The sequence below is a fragment of the Pelodiscus sinensis genome, chromosome 1, assembly GCF_049634645.1.
Source record: "Pelodiscus sinensis isolate JC-2024 chromosome 1, ASM4963464v1, whole genome shotgun sequence".
Lineage (NCBI taxonomy): Eukaryota > Metazoa > Chordata > Testudines > Trionychidae > Pelodiscus > Pelodiscus sinensis.
In genome coordinates, this window is record NC_134711.1 from 197056839 (window position 1) to 197080333 (window position 23495).

The window sequence follows — 23495 nt, forward strand, 5'->3', positions numbered from 1 at the left end:
ATTTAAAGGTGCAGCAACTTTTTTTGGTGCTCTGGATTTTTTCGCTCAACCAGTTCTCTCCCCCCCCCCCCCCCCCCCCCCCCCGCCTTGTTTGGTATTTTTTGTGAAAGTATCTGGCAACCCTAATTTGTGTCAAGTATCCAGCAATCCCCTATGCACCAACAAGAGAGAAAGATCATTCCTTTCTTTGCACTTGGACTGGTAATTCAAGTAACCTGCATAGAAGAAAGAAGGTCTTATTTCCGCACCCCTTTTCAGGGAAGCATAAGGCATCTCACAGCTGAGTCCCAACTTCACAAAAATGTGCCCCCAAAAAACAGTTGCTTTTACGGATGTTAGAGATCACATGACTATTCAGTTAACGGCATCAAATATTGTGACTATTAGATAGTACCTGGAGAAGGGGGGGTAGCAGCCAGTGGCCTCTGAAACAGAGACAGTAGCACAGACAGCCTCTGTCTGTGGCAAGCCTGGGCCAGCTGCAGTGTGGGGGGGTGGAGGAGGCAACTAGACAAACCTCTTCTCCCTATCTCAGCACTTGTACTCATTCGTAGGTCACAGAAGACAAGTCTAGGAGAAAATGGCCCTAAGTGGAGTGCAACTTCTATGCGCAAATGTGTGTATATAAACTCATAATATTGCAAACAAAAGCACTGAGCTCCCACAGGTCTCTTTTAAATTTACTTCTGCAGGAGTTAAGAGTACTCAATCTCACAAGATCAGCTCCAATGAGGTGTAAATTTTTGGTGTTTGGTTCTGTATAAATGTTCTCAGAGAAATTTTCAAACAGAACAGCCCTATGCTGCGACTATTTCACAAAACACACACTTAAATTCAAAAGTACCATTAATAAAGTACAAGAACAAAACTAGCCATTGGAAAATACAGTTGTCAAGGAAAGGAGGAAGTACACTACATTATCATGTGTACATGTATTTGATCTGAGGGATATAACACGGAATCCTAGAAGTCTATTAGACAAATGACAATGCACTGAACATTCTTCCAAGTCGACCCTCAGTTGGAAAAAGCAATGGGCTAAGTATTGTACATCTTTTCATACACCCAATTTGGAGCATACTTTTATCTGGAGCATACTTTTAATCTTTTCTGGACTTTCTTAATTTTCCTGGAGAAACAACGAAAATGAGTGAGCATGTTAAATCTATAAGATGGGCAGCTTCTTAATTTTTTTACCATATTCAAGCACACCTACATTTTCCAATAACAAACAGGATGTTATTGTTAATTGCAAATGTAAACAAAACAGGAACAGAGCAGATGCTAGCAGATGGTAAATTGCCAAGGCACTGCGAACTGCCAACTTGATATAGAACTGTAGAGCTATTATGGGGAGGACGGCAGGGTTGTTTTATTACGTTATACAATGTGGTAGTATTTTGTACTCTAAGGAGTTATACTTAAGCGGGAATTTAAAAAACTGCCACAGCAGGTAGGATTTCACCTTCAATGTTTGTCAGCTCAGGAACAAAAGCAAACATTTTATACGGACAACAGTAGCGTTCAGTCAATAACTACTAAACAAAATCAAAGAAAAAGAAAGTCTGAAGATAAAGTTCAGAAATAGAGTGCAGTAATAACACTATACAGATATAATCCCCATTGTGGATCATTTTAAAAAACAGTATAGACTTTAGGATGACTTGCTATTAAAAGATTAAATAGTTGCTTTTTCAAATGTCATTGATGGAATCTGATTTACTTCATCTCTGCAGAGAAATACAGGGAATAGCTATTAAAATCCTAGCAGTTTCACTATTTACCCAGCAAAAAGTTTAATTTATACCATAAACAGACAATAAATCAAACATCTGTATTTCTCAGTCAGAACATATACATATATGAATGTGTTTTTCTATTGCACTAACTATGGTGTCTAAATGCCTTCTAAAATACTGTATTAAACTAATACAGTAAACCAATTTACTGAACATAGTTCCAGTTTATTGTATACTTCGGCTTTACACAGCAATTGTGTAAGTCATTAAATTCTGCCCATCACTTTTCCTTAGAACAGCCATGGTAGTTCAAAAAGGGACAGAGAGAATTTTAGAAAGGATTAAGTTAGAAGAAAATCAAGTGACATCATGAATAAGACATGCCAGGTTGAACAGTGCTAAAGCTTTTGTTTCTACTTCTTTGGGAATATTTGCTGAATACACTCCTGGCTCAACTAATAGCATCATTTCAGGGAAGATATTTGCACCCCACACAATCGCTAGTCAATTCATAGGTTAAGTTAGGTTAATAATATTGACCAAAATTAGGGAGTTGAGCAAACACCTGGTTTCATTAGAGTTGTAGGGTAAAAATTTCTGAGACAAGCTATGATATTCTGTTAAGAACCCCTATTCTAAATTTCAAGTCTGGAACAGGCACACAAGACATCCATGTCTATCTAAAAGACACAGTACATGAAGGTTACCCCTCCCCCTGCTTAGTCAATTGGAAGAAGGTCATCATAGCTAACAATCCAGACAATGGGTGAGACAGAGGACATACATAACACATTCAATGGTTCTAGGAACAAATGCTTACTGTCTGTTTTAATCTCCAGGTGCAACACCAATGGATCACATCTGTGCAAAGATACCTTCCTGAAGGTAAGAGACACATCACCACTTAACACAACTGACAATTGATGTCTGCTTTAAATACTTGTTTAACGAGATACAAGGTATCCCGTAAACTCTGGGCAGAAAACACTATGTAACCTTCGGATTATTGCTATCATTTTGCCTTATGGTTAGCACTTAACCGGGGGATCTTCCCCCCTCCCGTCACTTCATTCGCCCATTAGCATCCTATATAATCAGTTGTAACCTATTGTCTGGCAGTGTTCACCAAGCCTAATAAGTGACATTCCACCAATGCTGTGTGTTAATAAACCCTTCTGCTTGCCTCATACATGGTGTCCAGACTCTGTTCCAACAGAGTCAATATCAAAACTCTCACTGACTTTAATAATGGGATCAAGATTTGATCCCTTACTGCAGACAAACACTATGTGACCTTGAAAAAGCTACCTAGCTACTTCATTCATATTGCAACTCCTCAAAGAACAGACAACTGCCACAAAAATATTTCAACTCCACAGACAAGATTCTGACCTTGCAAACACCAATATAAAGCTGGAGTAACTCTGCTAGTGTAACCCACACACCCAGGCTATGTCTACACTGGCGTGATCTTGCGCCAGAGCTATGCAAATGAGGCTAAGCGTGGAATATTGCCAAGCCTCATTTGCATATCTAATGAGCCGTCATTTTGTGGAAGAGGCTCTTGTGCAAGAAGAAGCAGTCTACATTGCCCCTTCTTGCACAAGAAAAACCCTCTTGTGCAATGCTGTTACGCTGATTATTTTCCAGGAATAACGGCATTGCGCGAGAGGGTTTTTCTTGAGCAAGAAAGGGCAGTGTAGAGCCAGCTGGCTTTTAGCTCAGAGGGTAGAGGCTCCTATACTCCACTTCAAAGGTCCCAGGTTCAAATTCTCCCCGTGGAGGTCACTCCTATGATTTGTCTTAAATAATTTGCTTGGTGAGCTCCAAAACAAAGCTTCTTTAACAAGATTCAATCCAATCATTGCCTCGTGCACAAAAATGGGGCCTCATTAATTATGCAAATGAGGCACAGCAATATTCCATGCGAGATGCATGCTGACAACACTGACTGTAAAAGCCATGCGTTCCTTCTGCATCTAATTGCCACACCCCACAAATTCTAGGTATGCAAAACACAGCAAAGCTACTGTATCCTGGGAGACCATCTCAGTTACAACACTCTTGTGGCCCACTAGGATGAAGGAGGGCCACTCGTGTGACTCACTCACTAGCTTAGGTCACCCATCACTGAATTAACCATGCAGGAGGCATTTTTTTTGTCCTGCTTGGATTTCAACTCAGATTGTGTATGCTCTACCTTTAAGTAGAAGCAGGTTAGACATTTTTGAAAAAATATCCATTAAATATTTCAGAGGCTGAGAGTTATCTCAAGGAGGCTTCAGGCCACGACACACACCGTCAGAAACAAAATATTGGACTAAATGAACCAATTCTCTAATCTATTATAGCAATGTCAGTGTTCTTGAATCATGTACAGTTTGATCAGTATCACTGCATTGCAAGACATCTCCATATTAGTCCTGGGGGAAATTCTGCAATTTTTCTATAGCTCCAAATGCAATAATTGCAGAATTCCTCCAGGATTAGTATATGTAGCCCAAAGCAGCAATGGCTTTCTTGAGGCCAGATTGCACTGCACCGCAAATTCATGCTTATTTGTTTGATACTGCACAACCTTGCATCTACTGTAAATTATTTGTTTCTACACAGACTGAGTGCAAAGCAAGTGTGAAACATCAGCCCCGGTATAAAAAAGCATAGATTCCTGTAGAAGCATGTTTACACCCACCCGACATAGGCGTAAGTGACTGGACAAGCCAAGGCACTGGCAGATCAGATTCCAATATGTATTCAGAAGGGCTTTCCCAGAATTACTTGGGCTTAGGTTTTGCTCTTAATCTGCAACACAAATATTCAGTGTCTTTTCCACAGATAAAATAAGATTCAGTTCTGAAAAAGTGCATGCTCATCATCTCTCTATTTTTAACCTCTTCAGATCTTATTGTACTTTTTCCTCTGTTTTTACAGGTATTTGTCACTTGCCTCATCTTAGAAGCCAATGCAAGTTTCATCCTTCTTACTGCCACTTCTGGATCACTAATATGACAGCAAATGAGATTGGACCAAACGTCAAGCTACAGTCTCCATTAGAGATCATCCCTCAACTTTATGTATTACATTTATCATTACTTTTGCATATGGTCTTTCAGCCAGTTTCCAACCCACATGACAATGATCATGTTTAAATCAGCTGGGATTAAATTTTCAAGGAAGATTATATTTGACATGGCATCAAAAGCTTTATTAAAATCTAGAATAGGGTAAAAGCGACAAGGAGTCCTGTGGCACCTTATAGACTAACTGAAGTGTAGGAGCATAAGCTTTCGTGGGCAAAGACCCACTTCGTCAGATGCATGTAGTGGAAGTTTCCAGAGGCAGGAATAAATATGCAGGCCAGGATCAGGCTGGAGATGACCAGGTGGATCCAATCAAGGAGGATGAGGCCCACTTCTAGCAGCTGATCTGGAGGTGTGAATTCCAAGAGAGGAGAAGCTGCTTTTGTAGTTAGCGAGCCATTCACAGTCTTTGTTTAATCCAGAGTTGATTGTGTCAAACTTAAAGATGAACTGTAGCTCAGCAGTTTCTCTTTGAAGTCTGGTCCTGAAGTTTTTTTGCTGCAGGATGGCTACTTTTAGATCTGCAATTGTGTGTCCAGGAAGATTGAAGTGTTCCCCTACAGGTTTTTGTATGTTGCCATTCCTAATATCAGATTTGTGTCCATTGATTCTTTTACGTAGGGACTGTCCTGTTTGGCCGATGTATATAGCAGTGGGGCATTGTTGGCACATGATGGCATATGTTACGTTGGTGGATGTGCAGGAGAATGTACCAGCCTGCAGCTGGATGTGGTGAGCAACTGGGACCTGCAAAGTGTGGGGAAAGGCTCTGGACTGGGAGAGGGGTCTGGCCACTTAGAGACTGAGGCTGTGTGGTCACTGCCAGTGCAAGCATGTCCAGCCTGCAGCCCCTTGCAGCACATCCAGGGCTTCTAAGGAAGAGACTGTGAACTGTCCTTACACTCTGCAGACTGCTGTGTTGATGTCCTTGTGCTACAGAGCTTACCTGTGTCGATGAAGAACCAGGCTTACCTGTGTCGATGAAGAAAGGCTTCTTTGTCGGGGCATCGCGTCCAGACTCCCCCGATCTGCCGACAAATAGCTGATCGGCAGATCGGGGCAGCCATTTAAATTTAAATGAAGCCGCGATTATTTTAATCGCGGCTTCATTTCCCTCTTCCGATCTGGCTAATCTACATGCCTCCGTCGAAGGAGGCATGTAGTCTAGACACACCCTAATTGTCCTGTAGCACTACTTTCTCTGCTCTACCTCCAGTGCATCTGTAGTCAGAAGGAACAGCGCTTTTCAAGCTACTTAAGAATATGATAATGGCATTTGTTTCATGGGTCAAGGTGAGCCAAACTACATCTTTTAATTTAAGACCATTTCTATGACTCTTCTAAACATTCCAATACCTACATATTAATGTTTTAATGCCCTATGAAGTTGGTGCTCTAAGGGTGGAGGGGGGAGAATAACAATTTTAGACAGCAATGCATGACATGCAGGCCTGAATATCGGCTCTGCTGGCTCAGTCCTGAAGAGTGCCAAGTAGATCTGTTTAAAAGTTTTCCCATCCACATTTCTTTTTAGTTAAAAATGGCCCTTTTGCCACAAGGAAAATTGCTATTATTTCTAATTTTTGTTAAAATTATCCTGTTGTAGACAAAACAAAAACTATAAACTTGAAAATTTTGTTATTAAACAAAACCATCTTACATACATACCCCAGAATATTTTCCACAAAGTTGCAAACCACATGAAATTATTTTTCTTTCAGAGTTTCTCCCAGAGAATATTTACCATTTTCTGAGCAGTTGTGATGTCCAGCAAAGTACTTGAGCAGGGCTGAATTTGTGAGCAACCTCATTTTCTGTACCTCTTCCTTACCACATGAAATGTATTAAGCTCTTAGGTGCAACTCATGATGCACACATAGCACAAAGGAAAAACAGCAAGCCATATTAACCTCATGCATGGCTGCTCAGCAATATATATATTCATGCCCTCTCCTAGCAAAACTTAACAAAAAGTATGGTCAATTTCAATTTGCAGGACTGCTGCACAATTAGAACAGTGGACTTTAGCAAGGCAAAGGCAAACCTTGACCAGGGAATGAGAAAATGATCACAAATGGAAGGAAGTAGTAGCTAGAGATTGATGAAGGGGAAAAATAGAGGTATAGGGAAAAAAAATGAAAAATGTATGAGACAACAGGCCAGGCACAACGAAAAAGGTCAATCAGAACAAGGAGGGAAATGCTGCTTCAGCCAGACCAAAAACAAAACAAACAAAAAAGGAAAGACTAATAAATCACACACAGATAAAGCAAAATGTGTCCCCCCCCCTTCCCTCCCGGACCACAAAGAAAGAGGAACAACAAGTCATTTATGAATGAAATAGAAAGAATAATGTGTGTAAATATAGGTTATCATATCTTGGCTTCACCTGTTCTCCAGTTTGTTATTGTTTTCCCCTTTCCTGCATTTGCCCTACATGGTTAGAATGTTAGATAGCTGCACAATCTCCATAACCTTATCTGTCCCTTTCTATCAATTACATGCAGGTTGCGTCTAGATTAGCATGATTTTCCGGAAATGCTTTTAACGGAAAAGTTTTCAGTTAAAAGCATTTTTGGAACAGAGCGTCTAGATTGGCACGGATGGCAGAAAAGCGTCCATGCCAATCCAGGCGCGCTTTTCCGCAAAAAAGCCCTGATCGCCATTTTCGCGATCGGGGCTTTTTTGCGGAATACAATCTGAGCTGTCTACACTGGCCCCTTTGCGCAAAAGCTTTGCGCAAAAGGGACTTTTGCCTGAACGGGAGCAGAATAGCATTTCCACAAGAAACACTGATTTCTTACAGTAGGAAGTCAGTGCTTTTGCGGAAATTCAAGCGGCCAGTGTAGACAGCTGGCAAGTTTTTAAGTAAACTGCAGAATACCATCAGTGCAGAATTCTACCAGTGGAGAATTCAGGCCACCCACCATTTGCACTAAATGATGCACTGACTAAATCACAGAAGTCTGCTCAAATAAGCTCTTTATGCTTTTTCTATCCCCAGGCCCACATATTCTTAAGAAAAGCTGCTACTTCCTAGGCATCAGAATCTATGCATGACCATGCTTACACTTCCTGACTGCTGTACACCAGGGACTGAGTCACTACCCTCAAGTGTACTAGTTACAGTTAAACACCTGGCATGTAAAGCCACTGAATTAGTGAGGGAAGAAAAGTTTCCAGTTGTTGACAGTAACTTAGTTTAAGATCAAGAAAATTTTAATCATATGGACACTGAAATCAAAATGGAGTCTTGGATTCCACACAGAAATCAAAATGGAACCCAAAGGACTGAGAGACCTTTTTACCACCAAAACAATCACCTGCACACAGCACTATTGCTCTGCACCAGGAACGCTAGTTTGCACTCAACACCACACCTTGTGCACTAGAGATACTCTAGCTGTTTTCCCACCTTGGGATCTTTATAAGCGCAGCTCCCTGAAGAGGTCGGGTTCCTTCGGTTTGTTGTTTCCTGTTCGTCAGCAGCTTGCTGTTCCCAAGGACCATGGTGAAGGCCGGGACCTACTCCAGGCCAGACCACCATCCCAGCTGCTAGCAGGGTGCTTCAGTTCACCACTGTGGCGATAGCCCAGTGTTGTGGGCTCCAGCTATCTGCACCACCGAACCAAGCATACCACCTAGTTTCACTCTGATTATTGTGGTGAAAGTCCTTAACCCCGGAGCCAAGGACTAAACATTTCCATCAGGTGTGTGTGCTACTCACGTGCTGTTCCACCATCGACAGAGCATCATCAAGTGGACTCCTCAGTGTTTCTCCCCTGAGGCTGCCTGAGCCAAAGGGTTGAAGGTCTGCGCCTCAGCTGTCACCTCCATCCTAGACAGACTGAGTATAGTTTATATCCGTCTTTATACTGTGCTATCCCCTATTATTTCAGAGGGTGAGGTGTTGGATTTCTTTGTACAGTGTTGTATTCTGGGTTTATTCATTCTTACACTGCTATCGGTTGTATTCAATATATATTTTAAATTTGATATTCGTGTCTGTGTTTATTTCGGACTGGAGAAATCTGCCAGTGATAGATATGGTGGTTTCCAGGTCGGACCACCTTCTGGGACAAAGGCATTTACCATCTATTTGGCCCTACACCAAATTTAGCTTACTAGTGCACCTTTGCTAGTAATACAGTGGAAAGATAAATCAGCCATACCAAATAGCTAAATGCCTCGAACAGCTCGAGGACATATTTAAAATTCACTGTCATGATTAAAACTTTTCTTTTGTTCGTCAGCAATGCTTTATGACAGTCACTTAATCTCGTCCACAATGCATTGCTCATCAGCAAGAGATATTAAGCCATTAATATCAGGGATGCTGATTAACTGCAAAAAGAAAGCATTATAATTCTTCTCACACACTAAATTATGCTGAATTGAGAAACAGCACATGACTCAGCAACAGACTGGATTGCTAGGAAGACACTTTATTATTATATTTTTCTACAATGAAACAGCTATTTTAATTGTTTTGCCATTGCTATTCAGACAACAAATTATTTTCAGGCAGCAATTACTGAATTGATTATCTTACACTATAGGTATGAAATAATTGCCTTTGGGAGACTATTTTAATTATATTCTATTATGCTGGACTGCAGTTGAAGTATGTTGCATAACACAGTGTGGCATCCCATTCCCATCAACATTCAAAGTATCCTGTGACAGATGCAGATAAAAAGGCAATTTGACACACAGTCTCAGCAGAAATTGTCACCTGACAAATTCAAACCAGCTGGAAAATAAGATCCCAAATTATGATGAATGCCTTAAATAATTTGCCTACATATTCCAAACTGCAATAACCCCACAACAGCAACATAGGCCTATGGAACCTCAAGACTTAACTATTCTAATTCCTTCCCAGTTCCTTTGAGCACCCCTCTTCCACCACTTGCAGAAAGTGCTGAATGCAGCAGCATCCCTATTCTCTGGATTGATGAGCTGTGAGCACATGGTTCTTAGTCCTGTGGGAATTCGGACCAAAAATTAAAAATTCTCTGCCAAAAATTTAAAAATGTTCACATTTTAAAATTCTGCTAATTTTGTCAGAACACCACAGTATAACCATGCCTGTTTCAATTATTTTGGTAATTTATTTCATACTACCTCTCAGCAAGTTTGTCTGTAACACAACCAAAAAGGATTCAGAATTTTTTTTAATAGATTCCATATCAGGCGTATTAATACAGAACTTTGAGTAGTAATTTAAATTAGAATACAGAACTGTATTTCCTGCAAAGGCTTGGGGGGAGTCAAGAGTAATCATAGAACTTCCAAGGCCATCTAGCCACCCTGCACTCATGGTAGGACTAAGTACTATCTAGACCAGTGGTCCCCAAGCTTTTGGGGCTGCCGGGCACCCGGGGGTGGGACCCATACGCCGTAGGCCCAGGAGTCGGCAGCACCCATGCGCCACACACCTGGGACCGGCACTGCCCCTTTGCCGCACACCTGAGGTGGGGCCGGCCCCGATCACTCAGCGGGTGCACAGAAATGGCCCGGTGGGCACCATGGCGCCTGCGGGCATTGCATTGGGAACCACTGATCTAGACCATCCCTGACAGGTGTTTGTCTAAACTGCTGTCAAGAATCTCCAATGAGAGAGATTCTACAACCTCCCTAGACAAGTTTATTCCAGTGCTGAATCACCCTGATAGGAATTTTTTCCTAATGTCCACCCTAAACCTCCCTTGCTACAATTTAAACCTATTGCTTCTTGTCCTATCCTCAGAGGATCAGAACAATTGTTCTCTCTCCTCTTTGTAACAACCTTGATGTACTTTAACTATTATCATAGTCCCTGTCTTCCCTTTTCCAAGCTGAACAAACCAAATTCTTTCATTCTATCCTCACTCATAGCTCATTTTCTAGACAATCATTTTTGTTGCTCTTCTCCGGACTTTTTCTAATTCACCAACATCATTCTTGAAATGTGATGCCCAGAACTGGACACAACACTCAATTTGAGACCTCATGAGCATGGAGTAAAGTGGAAGAATTACTTCTTGTATCTTGCCCAAGACCACTGCTGCCAATACAACCCAATGAGGATTGATTTTTTTTGGCAAGTGTTACACTGTTGACTCATATTTAGCTTGTGGTCCATTATGATCCCTAGATCACTTTCTGCAATACAGAATGGGAAATGACTGCCTTGGAAAAAGTGTGTGAGAAACTGATTGGTCCTTCCTAAGTGGAGTACTTTGCATTTGTTCTTATTGAATTTCATACATTTTTTTTTCTGGAGGAGCTGAGGGAGAGGGACATAAATGCTAGCAAGGAGCCTGGAAATGAACTTGGAGGGTTATAGGATGTGGGTGGGAAAAGTATGGAACATTATTTTTGGGAGGAGGGAAGAGGGGGAAGGAATTGTTATGGAATGGGGGAGCCTCCCATGCAAACCCTGCCTCCCCCATGTCCTTTCACCTCCCTCCTCATCCCCATGTGACCCTATCCCCTGTGGCCCTGCACTTCAATTCCTAATCAGCTCCTGCCCCATCTCTTCTCCACTACTCCTTTTGAACCCCAGTCTATGTGACTTTCCAGAAGCCCCATATACCCCACTCTGTCAGTCCCATCCATAACCTGGGTCTCCTCACCTGGCCCTGTGGGCAGTGTTGTGGGGAATACATCTTCTCCTCCTCCCTCTCGGCATCTGGCTGCTCCTCCCTAGCACCAGCAGCCCCTAGTGACGAAAATGCAAAACTGCAGCACCTCTCAACTTATTGAAGGGAAAAAAAAATCATCAGAAGGGGGATATGAATTTCTCACATGCTTGGTGGTGGCACATAATTCCCACAGAAGTGAATCTCCACTCTTTATACTTGCTGCTTTTAAAGTGATGGACTGATTTTAAATAGGCTTTGTTGAATTAACAGAGAGAAAGCTGGCCCTGTTAGTTTAATAGGGAAGAATGTCTATACCTGAGAAGTCATGATGCATATCTGTATTCAATCTACCCCCAGTTCAAAGGTCCTAACTTTTTATCTTAAATTCCTTAGTCCCTGGAATACCTGCCTCAAGTCAACTCTTCTCACTTTTAAAACATCTGAAAATGCCATTTTTTCAGAAAAATATTTTCATTTGTATTCACTGTTGGCCCCCCGTGACAGATACCACTCCCTTCCAACTCCCCTTTACTGGCAGCACATCCTCTGGCTTTCTAATCCTCTTTTATATGATTTGATCTGTGCTCTTTTTAAACTACATTTTACTTTAAATTATTCATGCAACACCCTGAGTGCCTTGACAAGGGCTAGTCCATTATATATAATGTAGCAGGTATATAAAGTGAAAAGTGTCAATGTTAAAAGGAGCATAGTGATAAACATTAAAAAGCCACTATTTACCACCTGATACCGCAGAGTTATCCTAGTTATTTCCTGCAAGCAGAACCAATAGCTGCTCAGATACTACTATGCATAAATTCTGAAAATAATAGTGACTTTCCCATATGCATCTGTGTAGTTTGTATGAAGGGGGAAAAAAATGATCACAGGACAGCAAACAAGCAAGGAGAAAAAAAACCAATTCACAAGGCTTTAAAACACAGATGGTACACTGCTCTAGGGATCCTAATTAGATGAAAGGATTCAGAGGGGTAGCTGAGTTCGTAGTTTAAGTTTTTCCAGTTACAGACTAATAGTCTACTTGGGCTGTACCCATGAAAGCTCATGCTACCATCTACATGTTGTTTTAGTCTAAGATGCTGCAAGACTATTAGTTGTTTAAGTTTTTCTAGATCAAAGGATGAAACTCAACAGCAGCAGCCTAGGCATGACCAGATTTGAAAAGTGAGAAAACAATACACCTATTGCTGAAGTGGTGAGGGTGAGAAAACCAAGGAGAGTTTTGGTCACAGTGAGTTCAGTGGAAGAAGAGAGAAATGCCAGTTCTTTCTCTTTTTCAAACAAGGAACCCTCCCTCTTACCCAATCAGCTCCTCTTTCAGCTCCTCTTTCACAATAAAATTCCCCTGGACAAAAAAAAAAAAAAAGGGGGGGGGGGGAGTAGAGTTGGAGAAAAATGTTTGCTATAGCTGACTGAAAAGTCGGGACATAATTCATTAACGTTTTCACTTAATGTGGCCTTGTTTTTGACAAAAGAAGTTGAAATTCAAGTATTTTTCAAGCAACTCTAGGGATTTACCTCTCTAACGCTATCTCTTATTGAAAAGGGAAGATGCTCATCATAGTCCCAGCATGTATACATATTTTCTAGCCTCTGGGCTAGATTTTTAATTGCTGTGAATTAGCATAGCCCCACTGCAATCAATGGACCTATGCCAACTCACACCAGCTAAGAACTTTGCAAAAAGAACCTGCTTTAATTTTTTTAAGACTATAGCCTGCTCCAGATTCTAATTTATTTCTTGCTCTTATTCTATTCCTTGTGGAATGTTGGTTCTTATACTTTTATGCTGTTTTACTCTGTGTTCCCTCACCCTCTCTATTCTCCCTCTATTTTTCCATCATCCCCTCTCCATCTTCTCACCTCCCAGCTCTCTCTCACATTCTCTGCTACATTCACTACCCCCCCCCCCGCCCCCAATCCATACTCATTCACACTGTTTAATTTTCTAAACTTGCACCTAATTCTATCCCCTGCAAGGCAGGATGAAACTTTATGTAGCTAGGAAAAAAAAAAATAAAAAAAAAAATCAAGCATTCACATTAATGTTTCATAAGAAGGGGGTACATACAGCGTGACAAATATAGCTATAAAGTAGTACTATAATGGCAAAGAACTTTCTTACGTATTTACAAAGTTTGTAACATAAGAATTTGAGAAATGGGACACGGTTATATTGTATGTTACTCCCTGAAAATGTGCTTAAATTCCAGCATTAGACTGAGCATGCATTTCTGAAAATATGAACAATAAGATGAGCACTTCAGGATAACTTGGAGTTCCTTGGATACAAATGCTTTGTTGGCTCTGAATACATACAGGGACTGGTTACCACTCTGGCATGCATGTAACAGTCTCCAGAGAATGAATTCAGATTCATCTCCACAAAAACATACAAGCCCTGATCCCATTTGCCTGCAAAGCCTCCTAGTGCTTGCACAGTGACATACATGTCATCTTTGATGGCAATACTATGGATAAAGTTCATTTTAAAAAGGGGCTTTTCAGCCTTCTCCAGCACTTATTACAGAAGTGAGGTTAGCATTTGTACCACATATAACAATGCGACATCTTCCACCAATCCTTTCTGATGCATTCTGTCAGATGGATCTCTGCACCATTTCCCATGGGAGGGAGGGGAGGCAGACAAGCTCACAGTCATTGCTCCACTGCATCCCCTAGGCTGGGAACATAACACTCAACTATGCAGAGAAGAGAAATGCTTTGCATGCAACAGACACCCCTCTAGCAGTTGAAAGGAGTGACACTGATTAATTTAAGGGAGACATAGTTCTCCATGATGATGATGTATTTGTTGAGCATGACAGTGTGCTAGACTCAGAGGAACAGTATCTATAGCATGGCCTCTCCCAGAATGGAGGAGGTAAAGAAGAGGGATGGAAATGCAGTAATCGAGTGTGGATAGAGGAGGCTTCCTGGGGGGCGGGCAGGAGGGAAAGAGTCAGTCAATCTCTCTTAAATATGACTCTGCCATTTGAATTATTCACAACTTCATCTGCTTCTTCACTATCTTTTAGCTGAAGTACAAATATTTCGTCATCATCATAAAGAAATGTAGATACACAACAACCATTTGTGCATGAAGTTCTCCTATTACAATACAAGAACGTATGACCCTGTGTAACACAGTGGGACTCACCACCAAAGCACGTCCCGCTGTTCACTCTGGGAATTAGCTTCTTGGTGTGAGAGCATCCCCTTCTGGCTGTTGTGTCTGCACTCTGTGGTCCTCCCCGTCTGGGAACCCACAATTCCCCTATCCTCTCCTGGCCTCAGTGACCCACTGCCAGTCTTCAGCTAGCTCCTTACCTCGGGGCAAACTGCAGTCTGAAATGGCCACTCATCATTGGCAAAAGGGTGTGGATCTGCTGCATTTGCCTACCCTGAGGCCTTGCTTCAGGTCCTGCAGACTCAGAGCTTGCCTGGCCAGAACTTCCCCAGCTCTGCCTGACTTTCCCCAGCCCTGCTCTAACTACAGCCCTAGGCTACATCTACACCGGAATGATCTTGCACAAAAACTTTTGCGGAACAGTTCTTGTGCAAAAGCTCTTCCAGAAGGGAGCATCTACACTGGCATGTGCTTTTGCGCAAGAGCATTCGTGCCAGTGTAGACGCTCTCTTGTGCAAGAAAGCTCTGATGGCCATTTTAGGGCTTTCTTGCACAAGAAATTCATGTTGCCTGTCTACACTGGCCCCTTGCACAAGAACAGTTGCGCAAGAGGACTTATTCCTGAGCAGGAGCATCAGAGTTCTTGTGCAAGAAGCACTGATTTCATACGTTAGAACGTCAATTTACTTACACAAGAACTTGCAGCCAGTGTAGACAGGCAGCAAGGTTTTGCACAAAAGCGAATGCTTTTGTGCAAGATCACGCCAGTGTAGACTCAGCACTAGTGCTCCGAGGCTCATCTCAGGCCCTGCAGCCTGGGAATGAGATCAGGCCAAGAGCTCCAACTCTTCCTGCCTCTTTCAAGCACTATTCTATATCAGGAAGCCTCCCGCTTCCCTAGCAGCCGGGTCCCTCCTGCTCCTCCAACCAGAGCAAGGGTCAGTCTATCTCTCCTCCCTGATAGGAGCCTTTAATTTATACTCCCCTCAGCTGGGCCCTAATTGACTAGTACCTGCTTCAGCTGTGGGGCTTTGCTCTCATCCCTCTCCCAGGGCTGGGTTTTACTTTTAAAGGGTGAGTACAGGGCAGAGGCCCTGTCAAACCCAGAACCTCAGACAGACAATCAAGATGGGTGAGGTAGTATGCTTTTTTGGACCAATATTATCTCACCCATCTTTTGTCTGTAATCAACAAATTCAGAATGTAAAATACCATTTTACAGATGTCAGCTATCAAAAGCCATACTACTACTGGATGTAAGATTGTCTGCATACCTTACAATTTTGTGTGTCAATCAAATAGCCAATCCTGGACAGCTGTGCTGTGAGATGTGTATGAGAAACATTTCACTAGCAGCAACAGATTTGAAAAAAAAATTCAACATTTTAAAAACAAAAGTCTGCCTTTTATAGTTGAAGTAGATAATGAAGCTTTCACACACACTGAGATGTACCTGTGATGCAACTGAGATTTTTGAAGTTGATCTAATATTAGACATGAATCACAGCCTCAGAGTTTGGATTCTGACTTTGAAAAAGTGTGGCTTTGTTTTGGCCCATCGCAGAGATAGAGGTCAGTTCTGAAATTCCAATCTGAACTGCATTCTCAGTCTGAACACACACAATATTCAGGATACTTCAGATCCAAGGAATTTGTTTAGGCCTATTTGTATGTCAAATCTCCCATCTTAAACTCCCAATTTAACTCCACTAATAAAAACATTGATGTGTAAAATCTAGTCAACTAAGTGCACTAAACAATCAGGGAGCATTGTTTCAGAGGACTGGTGTGAGAAGGAAAACCCTTTATCTCTGTAGGTATCTGCTTTAAAACCAGTTCTAGTTATGCAACCATCAACAGGTGCATAGTAGGCTGAGTGAAATGAGAGATATTATAGATTCAAGTAGTGTCCAGAAAACCACCACAATACTTCATGCTAGTGGGCAGTTTAAGCAAAGAGCAAATATTGAATGAGAATGGAAACAATCAATCTCTGACCTCAAAATTAGTCTTTCCAGATGAGAACTGAGTTACATTAGAAGAGCAGTGTGGGGAAGTCTGCACTGCTGGGGTTCATTCTCTCTCTTATGTAGAAACAGGGACGTTGACAGACTACAGAGTGATCCTTCCAAATATTGCATTCATGATTAAAAAACAAACAAACCAAAAAACCCTAAATACAAATGTCTTTAAGTTTTAGACTTGTGGATGCCAGGAAGGTTTAAGAACGGAGCTAAAAGAGTAGGTGGAAAAACTAATGAGTGAAAGGTATAAACAGAAGGATGCAAACCAAAATTTTAAAATGCTAGGTACAGAGAGTATGTGGAAGGAGGTAGACCAACAAGAGATATATGGGGAACTGGACAAGAGCAGCAAAAACAGCTTTTTCATTACACTGATCTCCTTGTTACACCACTTTGAAATCTACCATTGAGAAGCACTATAAGATAGAGAGATTAGTCTTTCAGGTTGTACAACATACATTTTGATTCAAGCATGGAATACACTAGCCTCTGTCCTAGCAGCAGAAAGTTCACCCAGATATGGGCATGAGGAAGCAAAATACTTCTGCAACCTCTGCACTACTTGGAAGCCTTTGCCCAATCAAAACAGCCCCAGAAATGTATGGCTCAGACCAGGGAAGTGGTGTGGCCATGTTGCCCAGAAAAAGTGCTTATTCAGTCTCTTCTCATGGTGCCTCAAAAGCAGTCTAAAGCCACCATTCCCTTGTGGAAACTTCAGGGAAGAGCAACCGTACAAACCCTGCTTGTTCTCACCCATATCATACTGCTATGGGTCACTACTGGTACACCCAACGCCAACAGAAGTTAATCAAGCAAGTAGATGTTAAATGTGTCCAGATTGAGAGAAAATCTCAAGCCTATTTAAAAAGAGACTGTAAAAATCTACAGTGTTTGATCATTTGAATTTCTTTGTCTTTCCTCCATTTTCTGACAGTGACAAGGATACCAGTATAAGAAGATACAGGGAAATTAACCAATCAGCTAATGGTATGCTTCCTAAATAGGGTAACAGACAGAAACATCACCACTAAAAAGAAAGGCAGGGAGCAATGTTGTATAATCAATAGAAAGAATACAAGTAACATTTTAATAGACTTTTACCACTGTGGGCATCTGTGGTGACATATGGATTCTGTGGGATATCTAACTACTGAAGTAGCATAAGAAGTGTAGAGCGTTGGCAAAACAGATTTATCTTTTTTTTTAATCCTCCCCCCGTGACTCAATATCCTTTTTCAATGTGGGAAAGGATTAACTTTTCCTTGAAACAAGACAAAGAAAATATAGTGACTGAGGGGAAGTCACTAAAGATAAATAATCAAGAACTAACATACGGGGTAATTAATGTAGGCCTCTAGACAAGCAAAAAAAAAAAGGGGGGGGGGTTGCATATCTTAATTTTTAACCAGATTCAGAGGGCCCAACAAACTTAGAACTAAGACTTGTATAAAATGGGCAGCCTGCTACAGATATAGTACTACCACAGAATGAAAAGGACCCTCATTGGACCCTGTGACCAAGAAGGGCTTACCTTAAAAAATGGGCTTGAAAGGCTTTGAAATTTACCAGCGTTTTAATGGGAAAAATGGGTGACCTGGTAAAGGCACTTACATATAATCTGTTTATTAAGATGTTTTCTTTGTAGTGCTTTTGTTCTAAATAGTTTGGTTTATGAAAGCTAGCTGGTCATTGGCATAGCTCCCTGGGGAAAGAACAGCACAGCAAGTGCTGAACTAAACTCAGTGAATGGCAGGAGCACTTGCAGCCTATTTCATAACCGGTCTGCTAGTTCCCATACGGAGAAAGTTCTCAGGCCTTAAATTAGTGGTTCCCAACCTTTTTTATGCCACGCACCAGCAAACCCATTCACAAACTTTTGGCAGACTGATAACATTTTATGTACATATTTGCATATTCATTATGCAAATAAAATGTTTCCTGTCCACCTAGCCCCAATCCAGCCCCTTGCTCCCCTTGCGCCCCTTGCTGCCTAATACCCTTTGACTGCCACCCCTATGCCCTTTGACCCTTTAGTCTGACCCCTACAGCCCATGCCAAAACCCTCTTGCCCTGTGATCCCACCACTCCTTTGCCCTCACCCCACCGTCCCCAGAGAAAGAGGCTGTCCTCCTCTAGGAAGCATAGCTTGCTGCAGCACAGGCAGGGAAAGCGGCCCTTGGCAGCGCTCACACTCCCTCCTCCTTTGCGCCCCCTCCCTTTCCAAGCACATCTTGCACCGTCATGGGAAGGGAGTGTGGAGCTCCAGCTGGGCCGCCAATACTGAGGCGGGAGGGAGGTGCCTCCTGCTCTGCCTCCTCCTGCCACCACCTCAGCCCCAGGGCTGTCAACATCAAAGTCGGCTGGGAGGCGGGGGTGAGCAGAGCCCTGGCCAGGCCACTATTGCCAAGTAGGGAGAGAGGTGCCTCCTCCTTTGCTTCCTCCTGCTGCCACCTCAGTTCTAGAGCAAAAAAAATAAAAATAAAAAGTCTGCCACTATGACTGCCAGAGCTGAGCTGCAGCAAACAGCTGGCTTCAGTTCCGACAGCTGCCGTGGCCTGGCGGCCAGCTGTCTGCCAACCAGAGGTTGGGAACCACTGCCTTAAACCATCACTTAAATGGGGCAAACTTTAAAGGGGCCGTGCTTAATTTGTGTCAGGGTTGGGCCTCATAGCACCACTAGACAATTCAGAGCTGGCACCTCTGGGCTTGCTGCATCAGTTATGAATGTAAAAAATTGCTTGAGCCCCAGAAACAGTTTCATTACAAATTAACCACTCTGAAGGGGTCAGAGGTGATGTTATCTTAGGAACTATGACAGGAAGCATTACAAAAAGATGAAAGAAAATACAGGACTATGTAGCACTTTAAAGACTAACAAGATGGTTTATTAGATGATGAGCTTTCATGGGCCAGACCCACAGCCTCATCTGAGGAAGTGGGTCTGGCCCACGAAAGCTCATCATCTAATAAACCATCTTGTTAGTCCTGTATTTTGTTTCAGCTACACCAGACTAACACGGCTACATTTCTATCACTATTTTACAAAAAGATGTATTCCAAAGAAGAAACAACTGGAAAAAAAACCCTAAGTATAGTGAAAATACAAAGAATAAAGGACCATGTACATTATAAAAATGTAACAAGCACAAAAGACACATTCACTATCAGGATAATATTCCACTTTCCTCTCTGTGTGATGCTTCAGTTGCAATTTAATGGAACCTAATAAAAACCCAACAGAATACATATCTTATTACTCCTAATGAATAGTATCACCACACGTCAAGGGCCAGATCCTGCATAATCTCACTAAGGTAAGCAATCCCTATTTGCGTAAGTAGTTCCACTGAAGTCACTGGGACAACTTGTGTACTGTCCTAAAACCTTTCCTAACCAGCACCAAGAAAATGTCTCCTCTTTTCATAAGCTCAAGGGTATTCAATTGAATTCACTTTGTAAACCCTTTGCAGGCCAAGCGGAAATTTAAGTCGCCAGAAGCAAAATCAGGACTCAATATTTCAGCTAAATTTGTATCCATTATAGTAAAGGGGGAAAATGATATAAACTGAAAAAAGTATAAAGCATTTCTTCACAAGTGAGCAAATTCTCAAAATCTAGGTAGTAGTTTAATTTAATTAAAGAAAGAGCAAAATTATAGCAACAACAACAAGGGCCCTAAATGAATGTAGGAGATAAATTTCACTTGTGCTACCAATATTTACTTGGCAGCTTCAAGAAAATAAAGAAAATACATTTGGGAAATAAGAAAACATGCTGCAACAAGTAAAAAGTGAGATTGTACATGATCAAATTATGGGAAGTAGCATTCTGAGCTAACAAATTGTTGCCATTTCTGACCTTGGGTACCAAGTGATATGTAAAAGACTACAGGATCTGGCCCTAGCATGTGCTTGCTGAAATATTCTATAGCACAATGGGAACTTTGATTGGCAGACAAATTATATTAGCACAGGTATATACTACAGGCTAAGATTACTTTGAATATTTTCAAGTGTGGCTTTAGTTATTTTGCTTCTTTTTCCCTTTCAACATTAGTAAAAAATTAGGATTTGGTATTGGGATATGTAAAATTATAATGTGGGAGGAAGTACAGTTTATTAGTAAAAGCACACAGACAAGGAGTCATGAGATTCGGATTCTATTTCCAGTTCTATCACACTCACTGCATGACCTCTGAAACATGACCCTCTCTGTGTCTCTATTAAACCCATCTGTTAAATAGAGACCACAATATACATACATCACTGGGCACTTGTTAGGCATCACTCAGTAGTGCCAGGCAGACTGAGCTTCACCTTTCAGCAAGTGCTGTTGAGTAGGCAGCAAAAAGGATCTTTTGTTTCCTTGAGTTATCCAAGGTGCTATCCAAGTGCACAATATTATTTTTGTTATATATCTCTGGTTAATAAGCTATACAAGAACAAAAAATAACAAACAGTATACTACAGTGTCTATCACTAAAAATTTTCAGACAATCAAGAAATTCAAATGGCTTAAGTTCTTTAATAGCTGCTTAATTATGCTGGTGTCCTCTAAATCCTCCATTGTATGCACTTTTGGGCCACCACTGCAGTGACCACTATAAGAGAAGGCAGAACTGTTTGTGTTTACAATTTTTTCCCCACAGTAGTTGTTTTGCTTCCCAGGAAGAAAAAACAGAAGCATAAGAATTTGCAGATGAGTGCTTTACAGAAAACACCTCTCCTCCCCAAAGATCTGACTTGACAAGAGGACAGGGGAAAGAATTTAACAGATGTTTGTTCAGATACAACATTGACTACTCTGACAAACTTTATTGCAAATGAAAATTATTGTTTATTGGCATGGCAGTTGTGATTGCTCAGCAATGATCAGGATAAGGTCCAACGCCCACCAAATTGTCATGACAATTTACACCAGCATAAGATCCTCCCTGCAACAAAATTCTGTTTCTATTCAAGTCAATGGCAAAGGCATCCACAATTTCACCCTACATTTTCCAAATAATTCACCTCCCATTTTGGCACCAAAATAAGTGGTCAGCATTTTCAAGAATCTCTCTGCAAACTAGATTCTGAGCTCTTTGAAATTTCTCGCAACCAGAGTGATTGAGCACTTCAAAATAGGAGTGTTTTTGAAATTCTAGCCCAGCCAATACAAAGCATATAATTGCTAGTTATTATATGAAAACAATGCTGATTGATATATCTGCTTCATATTAGGAGTACCTTCCCTGGAAATACAAAAGTAATTCCCTTAGTTCATTTTAAAATATAGGAATTGGCCGCCACCACACACCCAAAAATGGACTGGACCTGCACAGTGAAGGCAGAGAACTTTATTTGCACCAGCATGCCACATTTTACCTGCTTTTATCCTCAGCTGTCCCACTTACCATTTAGTTTCCCAGAATGTATTCCTGCTGCATCCTTATTTTAGGCTGCATTTAAACCAGGGACAAGAAAGGAAATCCCCCCCCCCCCACCCTTTTCTCCTCTTTGGAAAAAAATCGGATTCTTGGGAGAGAGTCCAACAGTAATTCACTAAAAAAAAAATTAATTGACTTTGGTATCCTCGACCAGGAACTCAACCCCACAGCCCTGGCGGGAGAGTGACCTGTTGACAGCGACAGACCCTGCCAGGGACACCGGAGTGCCTGTGGAGCAGGCTGCCAGGCAGCTCTCGGGGAGGGGGGACCAAGCCTTACCTCGGGAGGCTCCCTGAGCAGGACCCGGCCCAACACAAGAGCCGCTGTCAGAGCCCAGAGGGAGCGCCCCTCCGGAGTCCCGCCCACCCGCCCGCCGGGGCAGCCGTGGACCGAGAAGCGCGGGAGCCCCTCGTTACCTCCATGCCCAGCTGCTGCTTGAGCACCAGGGCGGCGCACAGGTAGCCGGCGCGGCCCACGAAGAGCTCGTCGGAGCCGCACTCCAGGAAGGTGACGGGGGCGCAGACCTGGCTCAGCTCGCGGAAGCGGCCCAGCAGGCGGCCGAAGTCGGGCAGCCCCAGGGCTTGGTAGACGAGCGCGGCCACCGCGTAGACCCCGGCGCCGCCGAGCAGGAAGGCGGCCCGCGTGTCGGCGTCCGGCTCGCCCCACTCCTCCTCGGAGCGCACGCAGGCGTCCACCAGGCGCCGGGCCACCCGCAGGTAGGTGTCGCGGGCCGGGGCCAGGGGCGGGCAGCGCCCGGCGCGGTGGAGCATGTAGGCCACCCCGGCCAGCCCGCCGTACAGCCCGCCCCCCGCCGCGCCGCCCTCCAGCGGCGGCAGCTCCGCCAGGATGCGCTCGATGGTGGAGGCCACCCAGGGCACCACCGCCTCCTGCCGCTGCCCGCCCGCCAGGCTGCCCGCGTAGTCATCGAAGCGGTTGGCGAAGCAGCGCTTGCTCTCCATGCCCCGCGCTGCTGCTGCTGCTGCCGCCGCCGCCGAGACGGGGCGGCGGCGAAAGCGGGCTGGGCTCGGGAGAGGGCTGGTCCGCCCCCCGCGCAGCGCGGCGCCCTTCGCCAGCCGAGTGTGCGGGCTGGCTTCAGCCTGGCTTTAAATGCCTTGGGGGGAACCACCCACCCCTCCGCGCCGCCTCCCCCTCCTCCTCCTCCCGGTGCTCAGAGGGAGACTGTGCGCTAGCCACAGGCCGCCTCTCTCGGGCCGCGCCAACCCGCTGTCGTCCTTGGCTGCAGATGCGGCTGTCAAGCGGGAGGGCGCATCACCTGCCCGAGACGCCTCCTCTCCCCCCGCACTCGTAGCCGAGGGGGTGCGAGGAGCAGAAGGGAGGGAAGCCAGTGGAAGGAGGCAGCCCGCTAGCTGGCCCCGATCCTCGCTTCCTCGCCGCAGGCAGAGAACGGGGAGCGTGGCCCACACTGGCTTGGATTGATCCAGCC

General features: G+C 43.2%; 1 protein-coding gene across 1 annotated transcript in view; it reads right to left on the reverse strand.

The window, feature by feature from the left end:
• The window catches only part of LANCL3 (LanC like family member 3), a 51989-nt gene extending 28731 nt beyond the window's left edge, over window positions 1-23258 (reverse strand). Inside the window, exon 1 of the mRNA XM_075913252.1 lies at window positions 22468-23258. Coding sequence (XP_075769367.1) covers window positions 22468-23010 — 543 coding nt within the window. The 5' untranslated portion in view covers window positions 23011-23258. The remainder of the gene's footprint in view (window positions 1-22467) is intronic.
• Between the last annotated feature and the right edge of the window lie 237 nt (window positions 23259-23495).